The sequence below is a fragment of the Sarcophilus harrisii genome, chromosome 3 (genome assembly GCF_902635505.1).
Source record: "Sarcophilus harrisii chromosome 3, mSarHar1.11, whole genome shotgun sequence".
NCBI classification, from domain to species: domain Eukaryota; kingdom Metazoa; phylum Chordata; class Mammalia; order Dasyuromorphia; family Dasyuridae; genus Sarcophilus; species Sarcophilus harrisii.
The window spans coordinates 42,840,154-42,854,601 of record NC_045428.1 but is presented as its reverse complement, the minus strand read 5'-3'; the positions used below and the strand labels follow the sequence as shown (position 1 = coordinate 42,854,601).

Genomic DNA, 14,448 nt, shown 5'->3' with positions numbered 1-14,448 from the left:
AATTTTTGGAAAGGAAAAGGGAAAAAAATGTAGGAACAAGGGATAACTAGTGATCCATTTATATCCTCATAATGTGGAGAGAAAGTGAGGGAGGCTCCAAAGCACATTAGGTAGACCACCTGGGGTAGATTTAAGCAGGGACATGGATAACATTTTTACAGGAAGGACAGGCAAAGAATGTATTTCATTTGGCACTGTTGGAGGCAGTAGGTACATTGATGTGATTACAGGTCCTTTTTGTACTTATGGATGAAATTGGGTAGCCCTTTTAACAGTTACTGTATTTTTTCTCTGTACTATTCACTATAATTAATGAATCACTTTAGCTATAAGCTGAAGACACACCTCTTTATGTAGTACTTTCTCCTAGATATCTAAGAGTTGAATATTTGGGGAACATTGTACTTTATCCCCTGGTCTTTCTAGTCTCTCAGTTATCTGAGGCAGCTCATTGTGACCCCGACTCCCAGGCAAGGCTGCTTCTCCAGGAGAGATGCATGAAGGCAGAGGACTCAGTGCAGGCTAGTCCCTGGGGACTGACTGGCCAGAGCAGTGGAAGCAGGCTAGGAGACCTGCCTTGTCGGCGGGGCCCCCAGGTCCTTTGGCCTTTGTGAGACCTTAGCGTGAGCCCTTAGAGATGGGTGCCCGAAGCAGATGGGAACCTCCCACAGGATTCCTCAATAAAGGCAGTCACGGCAGTAATTGTGGAGATGACCTGATTGGAACTTGGTCATCTTCTGTTTGTGCCCCAAGAAGCTAAAACAGAAAGCAAATGAAGAATCTCATGGTATTCAAAGTCTTAAGCATTGGCGGAATTGTATTGAATTAGGCATGAGGTCTTAAAACAAGAAGCTCTTCAAAAGAAATAAGTTGTTCTTATGTCTTTCCCTTCCTGTGGTTGTTTCCACAGTATTGGATGTGTAGGAAAGCCCAGTGGCTCCTTTTCCTTTCTCTCCTCGTCTGGTTTCCTAAGCGAGCATCCAGTAGGGGGGGCCAGAGTGTGTCTGGTACGTCGGCCATCAGGCATGGAATTTTGTTACATAAAGGCTGGGCACTGTATGCTGATTACAGGGTCATTTTCATGAAAATGTTAATTTTTTATAATAGTATTAGCTCATTAACCAATAGTATGGTTAATATTAAAGTGATCACAAAGCATTTTTAGTTTTTTCATCCAGCCAATTTACAAAACTTTGCCTAAGTGGTAGAGACATTTCATTCCTTTTAATTTTGTTTCCTCTTGTGGATTTTATTAAAGAATGAGGAATATGATACACAGACATCTAAGGCTCAATCTTCATCTTCCTTTTGTTATAGCAAGAGACTCTTTAGATGAGTAGTTTGGCTTTGATGCTGCTTTTCTGTATTAAAAACAAAAACAAAAAACAAACTTCCATGGCAAGTTACTTATCCTTTTAAATAAATGTATTTATAGGTATAATCTAACAGACTTTCTTTGTTTAGATCTGAAAGGAAAAAGAAAAATAGCCTCCCAACCTTAATATCCATAGAATATAATATGTGTGGGATATCAAGTTAAAGTGCTCTACTGTATTTCTGCTTTTTAAAATTGGAGCAATAGAATATTTATTATCCCTGTAGAAAGTATCTTTTGTTACTGTGACTTTGTGATCTGGTTTTCTGAGTCTAAGTGTGTATGTACTAGCCTTGAAGTGTAGAAATATTCATGTATAGGATTTGGAATTCTCATTACCCGGTTATTGTAGCATATTTATAGGTGAAAATTATATTCCATCATAGATAAGGAAACTAAGATGGCATAAAAACTACTTTTGATGGCTAAAAGTAACTAATTTCTAAATAATGGCATAATTTTTATTACTAAAGATAAAATTATTTAGCAGACAAGATTGAAACAGTTTGAAAAAATAGAATAGAAATAGATGTGTTTTTCTTAGGGAGGATTCCCTGTGCTAGTTATTTCTATATTCCTGATTTATTTAACAGAACAAATGTTAAGAAGCAAGGTGACCTGAATGAAGATGAGGATGAAGATAATAGCTAGCAAATGATTAAATAGCACTTTAAGATAAACAAAGTGTCTACAATATGATCTTATTTGACACAGTAATCCTCTCAGGTAGGTGATTACAGCTTTGTTATGAAACAAGTAAAAATTCAGAAAATATTGTTTAAAAAAATCATGTATTTTAAAAATCTATTCCTTTTTTGTCATTGTTGCCATTTTGAGGTTTTTAAATTAGGTGATATTCCATGGAATTGTGTCATATTTAAGTTTTTGGTAGAGTTTGACAGAATAGGCAAAAAATGATATTTTAAATATGAAGAGGTAAATACTTAAAATGAATAATCTTATTGATGTCACCCTATGCTCCAAATAAAATAGATTTTCAAAAGAGAAACTAAAATAACCTGAAAAGACAAATTAGCTTGTGTTTAGCGGAGGAAATCTAGTTCTCTCCTTCCCTCCACCCAGCACTTTGCCATCTCATCCTCCATCTCAGCTAATCCTTCTATTAATTTTTTCTCCCATAAAGTTAGCAGTACTATCTAGACCCCAGCTTTAGTGGGTTTTTTTCCTTAGTCTCTATTCACCTTAATCTCTTTGCTGCATTTGATAATGTTGATGACTTTCTCATCTCTTGAAGACTTGAAGGAAGACAAAGAGTTTCAGGCATGGGAGACAGCCAGCCAGTGAGAACTCAGACTTGGGAGATAGTGTTTCATGTTTGAGAAACAGCAAGCAGGCCAGGGGAGAAAGGGAGGAGATTATGAAAGGCTGGGAATGTCCGAACTAAGGACTTTTAAAAGACAGACCGAGGATTTTCATTTGACCCCTGAAGGTGATAGGGAGTCACTGAAGTTTGTTGAAGGGGATTGCCATGATCAGATCTGTGATTTAGGAGAATTAACTCTTAACAACCAAGTAGAGAATGGTTTGGAGTGAGGAGAGAGACGAAGAAACGAGACCAAGTGGCAAACCAGGGCAGTAATCTAGGTAATGAGGATGAGGGTGCCTTAGTGGAATGATGGTTGTTTCATGGGAGAGAAGATATATATATAAACAGAGACAGAAAGGACAAGGTTTTTCCATTTATTAGATATGGGAGGGGGGTAAAAAGAATGAATGAGACAGTGAGGTGGCTCAGTGGATAGTATAGGCTTGGAATTAGGAAGATCTGAGTTCAGATCCAACCTCAGACACCAGCTACTTGTGTGGCACCGGGAAAGTCATTTAATCTCTGTTTGCTATAGCTCTTTGTAGAGGGAAATGGCAAACCATTCCTGTATCTCTGCCAAGAAAACTCCATGGCATCATGAAGAGTTGGACACGAATAGATGACTGAGAAACAATGAGAGCAAATGCATGTGAGAATTACACTTAGAGGTTTTGATTCTGGGTAACTGAGAACTGGGTGGCACCTGCTAGGGAAGTTAGGAAGAGGAGAAGGTTTTTGGTAGAAAGATAATGAGTCCAGTTTTGGATGTATTGTGCTATATTTTATGTTTTTAAAAACATAATTTTGGGAAGGAGTCCTTAAACTGCACTAAAAAAGTCCATGAAACAAAAAGCTTAAGAAGCTGTGTCCTCCTTGATCGTTGTCTAGGGATTGTAAGGTCTGATTGCTTATCACCTAAGTCCTGAAAATAAGCTGCTTCTTAGTTGAAGTCCAGCATTAGTTAAATACCTAGTATACTTACTATCATATAGATAATTTTAAATTTAATTTCATATTTCATTGACTACTATTTGTTACACACAGGTACACATATACACAGACCTACATGCACACACAGACATATGTGTATCATTAATAGAGTTTTTGCTCCAGTTCTTTAGGGATCCATGTTTTCCCTGGATTATCCTCTATATCAACAGAGACCATATTTATTAGTTAAATCTCAAAAAATTACTCATTTGATGGTTAGCCTTCTGTTACTGGGCCTTCCTTCCTAAACATAGACTGCTACTCTCATGGCAAAGCTTCTTTTGTCAGGTTCATCCTATAATAAGCCTTTCCTGCCTGATCCTCTGTAGCTTGTGCTCTTTGGGCATAACCTTGGAGAATCTAGAAACACTTCTGAGGTCTATGTAGTACATAAGAGAGTAAGGGTTTAGTGAAAATTAATGGGAGTGAATTTTTGATGTCCAAAAGTGTACAATTTCATTTGTTGGTGTTTTCTTATGAAAATAAGTTATTATACTTGGCACCTTATGAAGTTTTTTCCATTGATTATTCCATTGGAGGTTCAAAACATTAATAAATGAAGAAACTGAATTTCAGGGAGATGAAGGGACTTATGAGGGATAATCCCTGGCTGTGAAGTGTCAGGGGCAGAATCTGAGCCTGAGACTTGTTCTACTGAATTAGGGATTTATAGAACATGATTTGACAAATATTGATGTTTTGCAAATATTGTTTTGTGTTTTTCCTTAGAGGCCATATTGTTTTGGTTCCGGAGTTTAGCCTTCCTCTAGAATACTACCTAATACCATTCCTCATCATAGTGGGAATATGTCTCATCTTGATTGTCATCTTCATGGTAGGTAATTTTAAATACTTTTTAAAACTAGAATTAAGGATTATGAAAAATTAGCATGACACTTTTTTTTTTTCCCTATAGGAATAACATGCCTAATAGTGCTGACCTTATGAAATATTTCTGCAATACGTACTTATTGTACCGGAAATTTGTTAACCAGCCAGGTAAACAGCTGGATAGTTGGTGAAAAGGGACTGGAACTTGAGAGAAATGAGGGCTGGATAGATAGATCTGATTGTCACCTACTTAGTAGGAAGTATAATTGAGCCCTTCCTGCAAGTTGATGAGGTTACTAATTGAGAAGGTAGTGAGAAAGCAATTGTTGATGAGTTGGTGTGATTCATGGTTTAGTTAAGAGAGATTGTGACAGAGCAATAGGAACAGTCATATGGTGGCACAAAAATCAACAGAGATAAAATTTCTAAAAACCCAGAGAGGAGAGAATTCAGTAGTATGGAAAGCTTTGTAGTGGTTTAACTTAAACTAAACTAAGTTAAACTGTAGTGTTAACTTAGTGAGAGAGAAGGAGAGGCAAAGATGACAAATATGAATGTGAAAAGGAAGATTTGGAAGTTTATAGAAGGAGGGCCATGGTGTTAGTATCAAATAAGGACATTTTTAAATATCAAGGCAAGAGCCAAGTGTATAGGGAGAAAGAAGAAAGTAATGTCCAAAATTGGGGTTCTGAATTTAGAGAATGTGGAGTCAGTCTCCTGAAGAAATTTAAAGATGATGATATTAAAGGTATATGGTTGGCTCTTGATGAGAAAGAAAGATCATCTTATGCAGAGGCCAAAGCAAAGGAGAGATCAGGGAATGAAGTCAAGGAAAGGCTATAACACTAGATAATTAAAGTTATTGGCTGTTTTGTCCTTTGAACCTAACCTATTCCAATGATCAACTAGTCTATTTCTTAGCCAATACCAGATGGTTTTAGTAACCACTGCTTTATAATATAATTTTAGATCTGGTACAAATAGGCCACCTTCATTTGATTTTTTTTTTTTTTCCATTAATTCCCTTGAAATTCTTGACCTTTTGTTTTTCCATATGAACTTTGTTGTTAATTTTTCTTGGTCATCAAAATAGTTTTTGGGGGGTCTGATTGATATAGCACTAAATAAATAGATTAGTTTAGGTAGTATTGTCATATTATATTTGCTCGCCCAATCCAGAGCATTTAATATTTTTCCAGTTGGTTAGATCAGACTTAATTTGTCTGGAAAGTGTTTTGTAGTTTTGCTCATAAAGTTTCTGATTTTCCCTTGGCAGATAGATTCCTTAATATTTTATACAATCAGTAGTTACTTTAAATGGAATTTCTCTTTGTAACTCTGACTGTTGGATTTTGTTAGATATAGAATGCTGATGACTTATGTGGGTTTATTTTATAACCAGCACTACTTGGCTAAAGTTGTGTATTATTTCTAATAACTTTTTAGTAGAATCTCTGGGGTTCTTTAAGTATACCATCATATCATCAGCCTTGGTAAACTTTCAAGCAGGAAAGATTATTAACCTTCTTTTCTACAGCATAGTCTTCTAAGAAAACTTCTATTAAAAAAGGAAAAGGGAAGTCAGGAGAATTTAGTGCATTTTTAAATTCTATACCATTCAGTTGTAAATTAATTAAGCCATCAGTATAATCAAGAAATATTATTTCTTTTCTATTAGTTTCATCTCTTTATTATTTTTATTGAACAGAAGATATGTTGTGTGTCTTCTGTAATCCACTTGTATAACTTTGTTCATCATGTTACCATTAAGAATTATTTAAGGATTAATTAATTGTTTGAATTTTATGACCCAATTTTCATTTGTTCTTCTGGTGATGGAATATGTGTCTTATTATTTTCAATAACTATAGCATCAGGAGGCAAGTAACTTTTGTTTATTCCATTGTATCCTGTGTTACTCTGTGTTACTAGTTAACCTTAAATCAGACTCATGGCCTAGAGGTCCCAACAGCCTTCAAAATTACCCAGTGTGACCAAACCAGATTAAAATGTAATTGTGAAATGTTTAACAAAATAAATAAAATATATAATGTAACATAGATAGTGGTATTTTATGGCTTTCTAAGTCAGTATGCATCCTGAAGGGATTCATTTCTATTTGGTTTTGACACCACCATCACCATAACTTACTAACTACTATGTAAAATATGAGTAGAATAACAGGCTGAAGGGACTTGCATTTATATCATCAACCAGTGCCAGCTATGAATCAGCAACATGTTGACTTTCTAAGAACAGGGGAAAGAAAAGTCATAGATGAATTTTGTAGTCATAAATACTAAGTGAGCATACTTATCATTTTTGTAGCAATGTGGTAGAGTAGAGGGGATATGAGTAAGAGAACATTTTTTCCCTTTAAGTTGCTTCTATCTTTATCCCTTTGAGTATCTGTTGCCGTAGTCATCATAACAGACAAGAACATCAACTTTGCTAATATAATCAGTTTTTTTTCACGATTCAATTTATTATACCTTAAATTGGCACAAATAACTATTCCATATCACCATGGGCAAGAGAAACTTTTGATTTATAGGAAATAGTAAATAATAATAAATAATAAATGGTAAATTTATAGGAAATAGTAAAAGAGTAAGTGTGTGTGTGTCTGTCTATCTGTCTGTGTTGTGTGTCTGTGTCTGTTTCAAATATTTAGAGTGCCTTATTAAAAATCAGCATAGCCTTTCACTGTGCTGGGTGGGTATATATATATATATATATATACAATGTGTAATCATTAACTTGGACGTTTTAGCTTTTCATTTCTTTTTAAACATCTTAAATAAACCAAATCTGAAATATAAACATGTAAAGATAAAGTATTAAAGAGTTCCCTTTTATATTAAATAATTTAAAATTCATGGTAGATGTTAGTTGTATCATCCTTCCCACAGAAGAAAAGAATCTCTCAAAACAGTTATACAGCTGTATTTTTATACATATTAGAATAGAAATTCTTGTGAGTTATTTAGAATATTGCTCACTACTTTTTGTCATCGTAATTATAGATGGAAACCACCCATGGTTCCTTTTTTTGATCTCTACTTTGATTATTTTTTTGTTTCTTCTCTCCTGCTTGTAATTGGCATTTAAACAGTGATCCATATATAATATAAAATGTTATATTGGGCTATTACAGTAAGGCTTTAATTTAATATTTTGATCTGTTCTTTGTTTTCCTTTTAAGTATACATACACAAACACATCTTGGAGTGTCAGTCTTTATACTACTTTGATGTTCCTTAGAAAAGGAGAAAGTTTAGCTCTTCTAGTTTATTTTAATAAACTCAACACAGTTTCACATCATTAAATGCTTAAATGCTTTTTGTTGAAAGTTCATTATAAACATTTTGTAATTTGTGATGTTTTTGCCAAAAGAAATGCTTGTGTTAGCCATTGTATTGGTTTAAGGTAAAGATAAAATTAAGCAAGTATGTATAATCACTGGTAAGTAATAGTGCTATTGTTTGTTGTTTTTTTAATGAACATTTTACTAAACTGTGGCCCAGGGGGTAATAGAATTATAGAATTCCATTGTGAGTGCCCCATTATGCCCCATTTATTTCCATTATTTTAATTTTAATCTGTCAGCTTTCTATTATACAAATTTGTATGTATTTTGTGATACATATATTTTTAAAACTTTTGGTAAATTAATAATGTCAAATACAATGCAATGCAAAGACTTTGGGAAACTAATCACTAACATAATTCAATTATATCCTATTAATTTTGACCCTTTTTGCAGCCATTTGTTAAGAAAACAAAAAAAAATGGATAAAAAGAAACTTATTAAGATGTCTTTAAAATAAATTCCTTTTCTGTTTATATATAATAATACCTTTCTTTTGATTTTTAGATCACAAAATTTGTGCAAGACAGACATAGAGCTAGAAGGAATCGACTTCGTAAAGATCAACTTAAGAAGCTCCCTATACATAAATTCAAGAAGGGTAAGTGAATATTTTTTGTTTCCAAAATGGCTGTCAGTAGGGTTTAAATACTTTGGAATTTCACTGTAAAAGTTGATTCTCCTGCAGCTTTCTTTTAGGAAATATGAACTTTTGATGTGGATAGTTTGTTAACAGAATACCATTGAACTATGAGTAAGATAGTTTCATTTTATATCAACTTCCACTTGATAACAAATAGTATGCTGAGGTTCCAGTTTAAATACTTGCTAGCTAAATCCTTTTCATTAAAGTATTTGTTTTAGTGTAGATTTTCTGAATCGGACAGATGAAAGTAAATTTAATATTTTTTAAAGTAGCACTATTGGGCACATTTTCTCTGCCATTTTCTGTCTGTGATGATTATTTTCAAAGTTCTGATATACTTTTTATTAGGTCTTATTTTAGAAATATTGATTATTTGGTAAATTGTTAAATATTAACTTTATAGCACTCCTAGTGTCATGCTCTCAACCCAATTCCATTGGTAGTTCAGATTCCTACTTATATTTTTCTTAAGGATTTTAGGAGTACTCCGGTGGAGCTATTCTTCCAATATTCCAAGCCCAATCCAGTGCATTCCTTCTACTGCCCCAGTATCGTTTGCCAGTGTCAGTTAGTATATCCTCAGTATCATTTAATCAGTTAATATTGGAGATGAGCAATTAGCATCCTTTGTTTTCATAAAAGGATATTTATTGAAAAGAAATAGCAAAATCCAAAGGACAAAAATTTGTCCCCCAACTGGGTCTCTTCCCTTCACCACCTTAGTTCCTAGGAGAGTGGGATCCAAAGTTAAAATGCCTGTTACCAACATTTGCCTCACACACTCATTTTTGAGGTCAAGCATAGTTGATGGATTAGTCACTCCCTTGCATGCAGGGAACTTTGATGTGTCAGCTGCTGTGCGGGTTCAATGCTGGGCCGAGAAACACAGATTCTCTTTCAGCTGTGGTCCCTGTGGCAGTCTTTGCTTGGAATTCCCAACAGTGGACTTCTGGTGGCTCTCCAACTTTTCCAGGTTTACAATTTTGCAGTTTGGTTCATTCCATCTATAATACTCATTTATCCAATATCAGGAAAGAATAAATTCGACAGAGTTGGAAGAAACAAAAGCACTATCCATATGTTCACGGCTATTTGTCAGATAGTCCGCGTAGGAATTGTCCATTAGTAGGACCTGTGCCTTAATCCTGAGGCTTATAGAGTTTACCTCAGTCACTACCAGGAAGAGAACTTGAGTTTTGTCTTTTCGTGATTTTTACATGCATACTCATTTCTGCCTTAGCAGCCAGTTAAAAGGCTTTTTCTTGAGGTAATAAGCAGAAGGAAATAGAGTATTTGAGTATGCTCTAAAGTGCAAGGCCAGCCCTTCCATTCTACCTTCTGGGAAACAGACTTACCAAGGTGATATGTGGATTGGCAGTAGGTAGAACAAATTGTTTGATATAGTCTAAGGAATAGGTTCTCTCATTACCAGTAATGACTTATCAGCAAAAAATGTTATAAAAGACAGTATCAGAGACTTGATTAGCCAGAGAGAGAGATGGGAATGTTATGTAAAGAAAGTAAGTAACATAAATGGGCAATCTTTTGCTGTGTTGGCATCCTGCAGAGTAAAGTTGTAATAGAATCAGAGAAATCTTTCCAGACAGTTTGGTGGAATCTATTACGGAAAATTTATAGAAAGGTATGGATGAGAATATTCATGAGAAGACACAGAAAGTTTTCAGTCTCTGATGAATGGAACAACCATACCAATACCAGTGAGATCACAGAACAAACTTATTTTGATGTATGTGATTAAAATGCTCAGTTGGAAAATAATTATTATTGGGGGTGTGATAGGAAGAGATGGGGGAAAGGGGTGTAGTAAGAGGCCTAGAGAAGATTTCAAATGTGTATATAGGTGGCTTTAAGAGAAGAATTGCTTTGTTGCAATGAGGACCCAGTCACCTGAGATCCATGGTAACTGTTCAGAAGCTTTGTTCAGAAACATGCGAATTAATTAAAGCAGAAGGGAGTTGATGGTTGGAATAATCCAGGTCTGAGATTAGCAGAGCATGAACGTGATGAGTTCCTTAGTAGAGAAGAGCTGAACTGGATAACCAAGGAGTTGAGATTGGAAGGGAAAAGAAGGTAGCCCAAGTTCAGGGATAATGTCCTGAAAAAATGTTGACAGTGAAAGGAGAGGAATTTATATGTTTGGCAAAAATATGAATAATGGATTAAGGGAGAAGTAAGGCAGATAGACTGATAGGAAATAAAACAGACAAGGAAATTTTAGAGTTTCACATTATGGGTGATAGCAAGATAAGAAGTGTTTCCATCAAAATTAAATACTATTTTTTAAAAAGTATAACTACCTATCCCTAAGGTAATTATGCCAAGGAGATTATGTGATCAGGCAGGTAGGAAAATCAGTAGAATGTAGTACCATGAAAGCCAAGGGATGAGAGAAAATGTAATGTCAGAAGCTTGTAGGGGAGTCAAGAATGAAGCCTATTGGACTTTCGATCTAATGGCAGGCTGTCCCTCTTTGTCATATTTACTTCAGGAAAAAACCTGGAATTTAGGCCTGTCAGTAATCAATAAATATTGACTAAGCATTTGCTTACTATGTACCAGGGTAAGGATGAGTGAGTGAAGGTACTCGACTTGGAGATGTAGTGGAAAAGTCCGAGAGGTCTTGGAGTAGTGAAGCTGGGTGAGAAATGAGGAAATGTGGAGCTCCTTTTGTAAGTGGTGTTTTGGTGAGTTCATGACTCTGTTCTTTCATCAGAGGGACAGAGACTAGGTGTGAGGTAGAGTACTAAGGCTCATGGGGTCTTACAGGATGATGAAGTTTTTCTAGTAATGAGCTTCCTGGATTATTATGGAGAAGTCAGAGTCATCCCAGAATAGATGGGAAATGAAGCAGATCAGATCAAAATATGATCAGAAACTACAGTGTAAGTGATTTCTACACCAGAACTGCACAAAAAATTTGCATCCCACTGTTAACAGAAAAAGAGGCCACCTGTAAAGCCAGCACCAGCAGCAGCTAAGAACCACAAACTTGGTAATGGAATCAGAAAAGGGGCAGAGGCATGTAGCCAGTTTGTCCAGAGGTAGCACTAGTGGAAATCCCCACAAAATGCCCCAAATGAGCCCATAACTGGGCGCCTAGGGAATGATAACAACCAGTACAAATAAGGCATCTATCAGAGTTACACTTCTTTACTCAGACGAAGACAGCCTCTGGGTGCTTTATATAATAGGGAGGAAGAAGAAACAAGGTCCCTTCAGAATTATTATCTCCAAAGGGCATTGGGAAAGTTAAATAAGAAAAACAGTGGACACTTGGGAATGGATTAGTTCTGTTCTGAAAGTTTTCAAAGGACAAAAGAGAGAGAGAGGAAGATTGATATACAAGTATAAAAAGAAAAAAGAAGAAAAAGAACTTACTATTTCTTAAAATGGGGTCCATGAAAATATGAGTATAGAAACATGCAGGAAGGGCTGGGAAATGGAATACCAAATGAACTTTAATATTATCTGAAACCAAAGCATTGCACGCTTGTGCACATAACACTTTGGTGTAGAAATACATCAAACTTGATCAGGAACAGATGGAGATGGGTGGGAATGGGGATAATAACTTGAAGTAGTTGCAAGCAAAGAATACTTTCGGTGGAGAATATTAAGAAGAAAATAGGCTCTTAGTCTTATATACATGATTTCTTATAAGTCTCATCTCTTAAGCACAATCTACCCATCTTGGTCAGCATACTGATCCTCACATGGTCTTCACTTTTGTCTTAGCCATTTCTGTTGTAATATTTTTTTGTTTTTGTTTTTAACCAAAAACTTTTTTTTTTAAATTAAGGAAAATTTATCTTCTCTTTTCTGGCCTCACTTCTCTTTCCCATTGAAAAAGAAAAAGAAAATGATTCCAGTCAAGCAAAGGATATTTCCTCATTAGCCAGATCCAAAAAAAATGCCTCAATCAAACTCTGGGACTGTCTTTTTTCTGTCAGGAGATAGGCAGCACATTTTTTTATGACTCTGGAGTCCCAGTTGATCATTGTGTTGATTGTCATCCTAAGTCTTTAAAAGTTGTTATAAATAATTGTATATTTCCTTGATTAGAGATTGATTTGCTTAGAGTTAATCCCTTCTGTGTAATCTATCCACTTTTATCCTTCCTCCCCATCCCCTTTCCCCCTTGTTTCCCTGAGTGAAATGCCTTTCTGTGTGTGTCTGTGCACGCACATGCGCGCGCGCACACACACACACACACACACACACACACTACTTTTTGATCAGTTCAGATGAGAGTGAAGTTCAAGTATTGCCTGTTTGCTTGTATAGACTTTTAGTTGTTCAGTTGAGTTACAAGAGGTAATTCCCCGTCCTTTTACTTCGTCGTCCTCTGCCCCACAGTGTGTAATTAATTCTGCTTTTCCCTTTTCATTCTTTTATGATCATCAAGACATCACAGAACTATTCCCTACCCCTTGTCTAATTAGACTCCCTATATGACTCCAGTGATTAGGTGCAGAAGAGGTACTTGTGTCATCTCATATTAGGAGTTTCTTATAATTGTTCACTCATGCTTGCCTTTTTAATGTTTCTTTTGACTTTTGATGTGTACTTCAAAATTTTATGTATCTCTGGCCTTTTCTTTTTTTGCTGAACAATTGGGGTTAAGTGACTTGCCCAGGGTCACACAGGCAGGAACTATTAAGTGTCTGAGGTCAAATTTGAATCCAGGTTCTCCTGACTTCAGGGCAGGTACTCTATCCCCTGCACCCCCTAGCTGCCCCTCTGGCCTTTTCTTTAGGAATGTTTAGAGATTTTTTTTTTTTTTTTTTTTTTGGAGGGTCCATTCTTTATCTTTTGTAATATCATATTCTAAGCTCTTTGCTACTTTATAGTGATAAATCTTATCTGATCCTGACTGTAAATTGAATCTTTTCATTCTGGAATTATTTTTTTCTTTGACCTGGTAGCTCTGGATTTTAGCTATTATGTTTCCAGGGGTTTTTATTTTGAGATGAAATTTTATTTATTTTAGAAGATGCCTAGTGGATTTCATTTTCACTTTTTCCTCTTATTTCCATGTATTTGAGTAGTTTTCTTGAAATATGTATAGGCTCTTTTTTTTTTTATCTTGCCTTTCAGATGGGGTCCATGAAAACATGAGTTTTAAATTTGTTTTTCCTTTGTTTTTCAGGTCAGTTTTTTTTTTTTCTTTGCTATGAGACACTACATTTTCTTCTATTTTTTTCTAGTAAATTTATTTTAGTAATTATCGTTGTCTCAAGAGTCATTAGTTTTTATTTTGTTTATTCTAATTCCCAAGGAGATTATTTCTTTCATCAAATTTTGTTATCTATTGTGCCATGCTACTGCTTTGCTAATTCTTTTACAGCTTTCACTCTTATTTAATATATATATATATTATATATATATATATATATATATTTTTTTTTTTTTTTTTTTTTTTTCCCTTCATCTGTTTCTCTTCTGGATTTGAGTCTAAACATTCCTGTGGGCTTGCTTGGTTGGAAGTTCCAATAGAGTGCTACATGAGTAAATCACTAACAGTCATTGCTAGGTCTGTGTACTAAAGTGCTAACATTCCATCTGGTTGAAATTCCTGCCCTGGTGATTTCTCTACAGGCATCAGTTGGGCACCCTTTTCTTCTTGATTACAGCCACACAGTTGCTGCTTGCTTCTGATCTTGGTTTTGTTTTTGTTTTTTCCATTATACAGCTTAGGGTCCATAACCACTTTTCAGACCGAAACATTACCTATTGATAGGTTCTGGTACCTCTTCTTAATCCATGCTAGATCTGTCACATAGAATTGAATGTATTTTTTTTCAAAACCTTTTAAGTATATTTTTATTTGTGAAATATTTTCCAGTTAGATGTAAAGAATTTTTAATATTAATTAAAAACTTTTGAAT

The 14,448-nt window shown here is 35.1% G+C and overlaps 1 protein-coding gene across 1 annotated transcript in view; it reads left to right on the top strand.

Moving 5' to 3' along the window:
- The window catches only part of RNF13 (ring finger protein 13), an 87,305-nt gene that overhangs the window by 57,898 nt on the left and 14,959 nt on the right, over positions 1-14,448 (top strand). The window contains exons 7-8 of the mRNA XM_031957781.1: positions 4,422-4,527; positions 8,401-8,494. Of these exons, the coding sequence (XP_031813641.1) occupies positions 4,422-4,527; positions 8,401-8,494 (200 nt within the window). The remainder of the gene's footprint in view (positions 1-4,421; positions 4,528-8,400; positions 8,495-14,448) is intronic.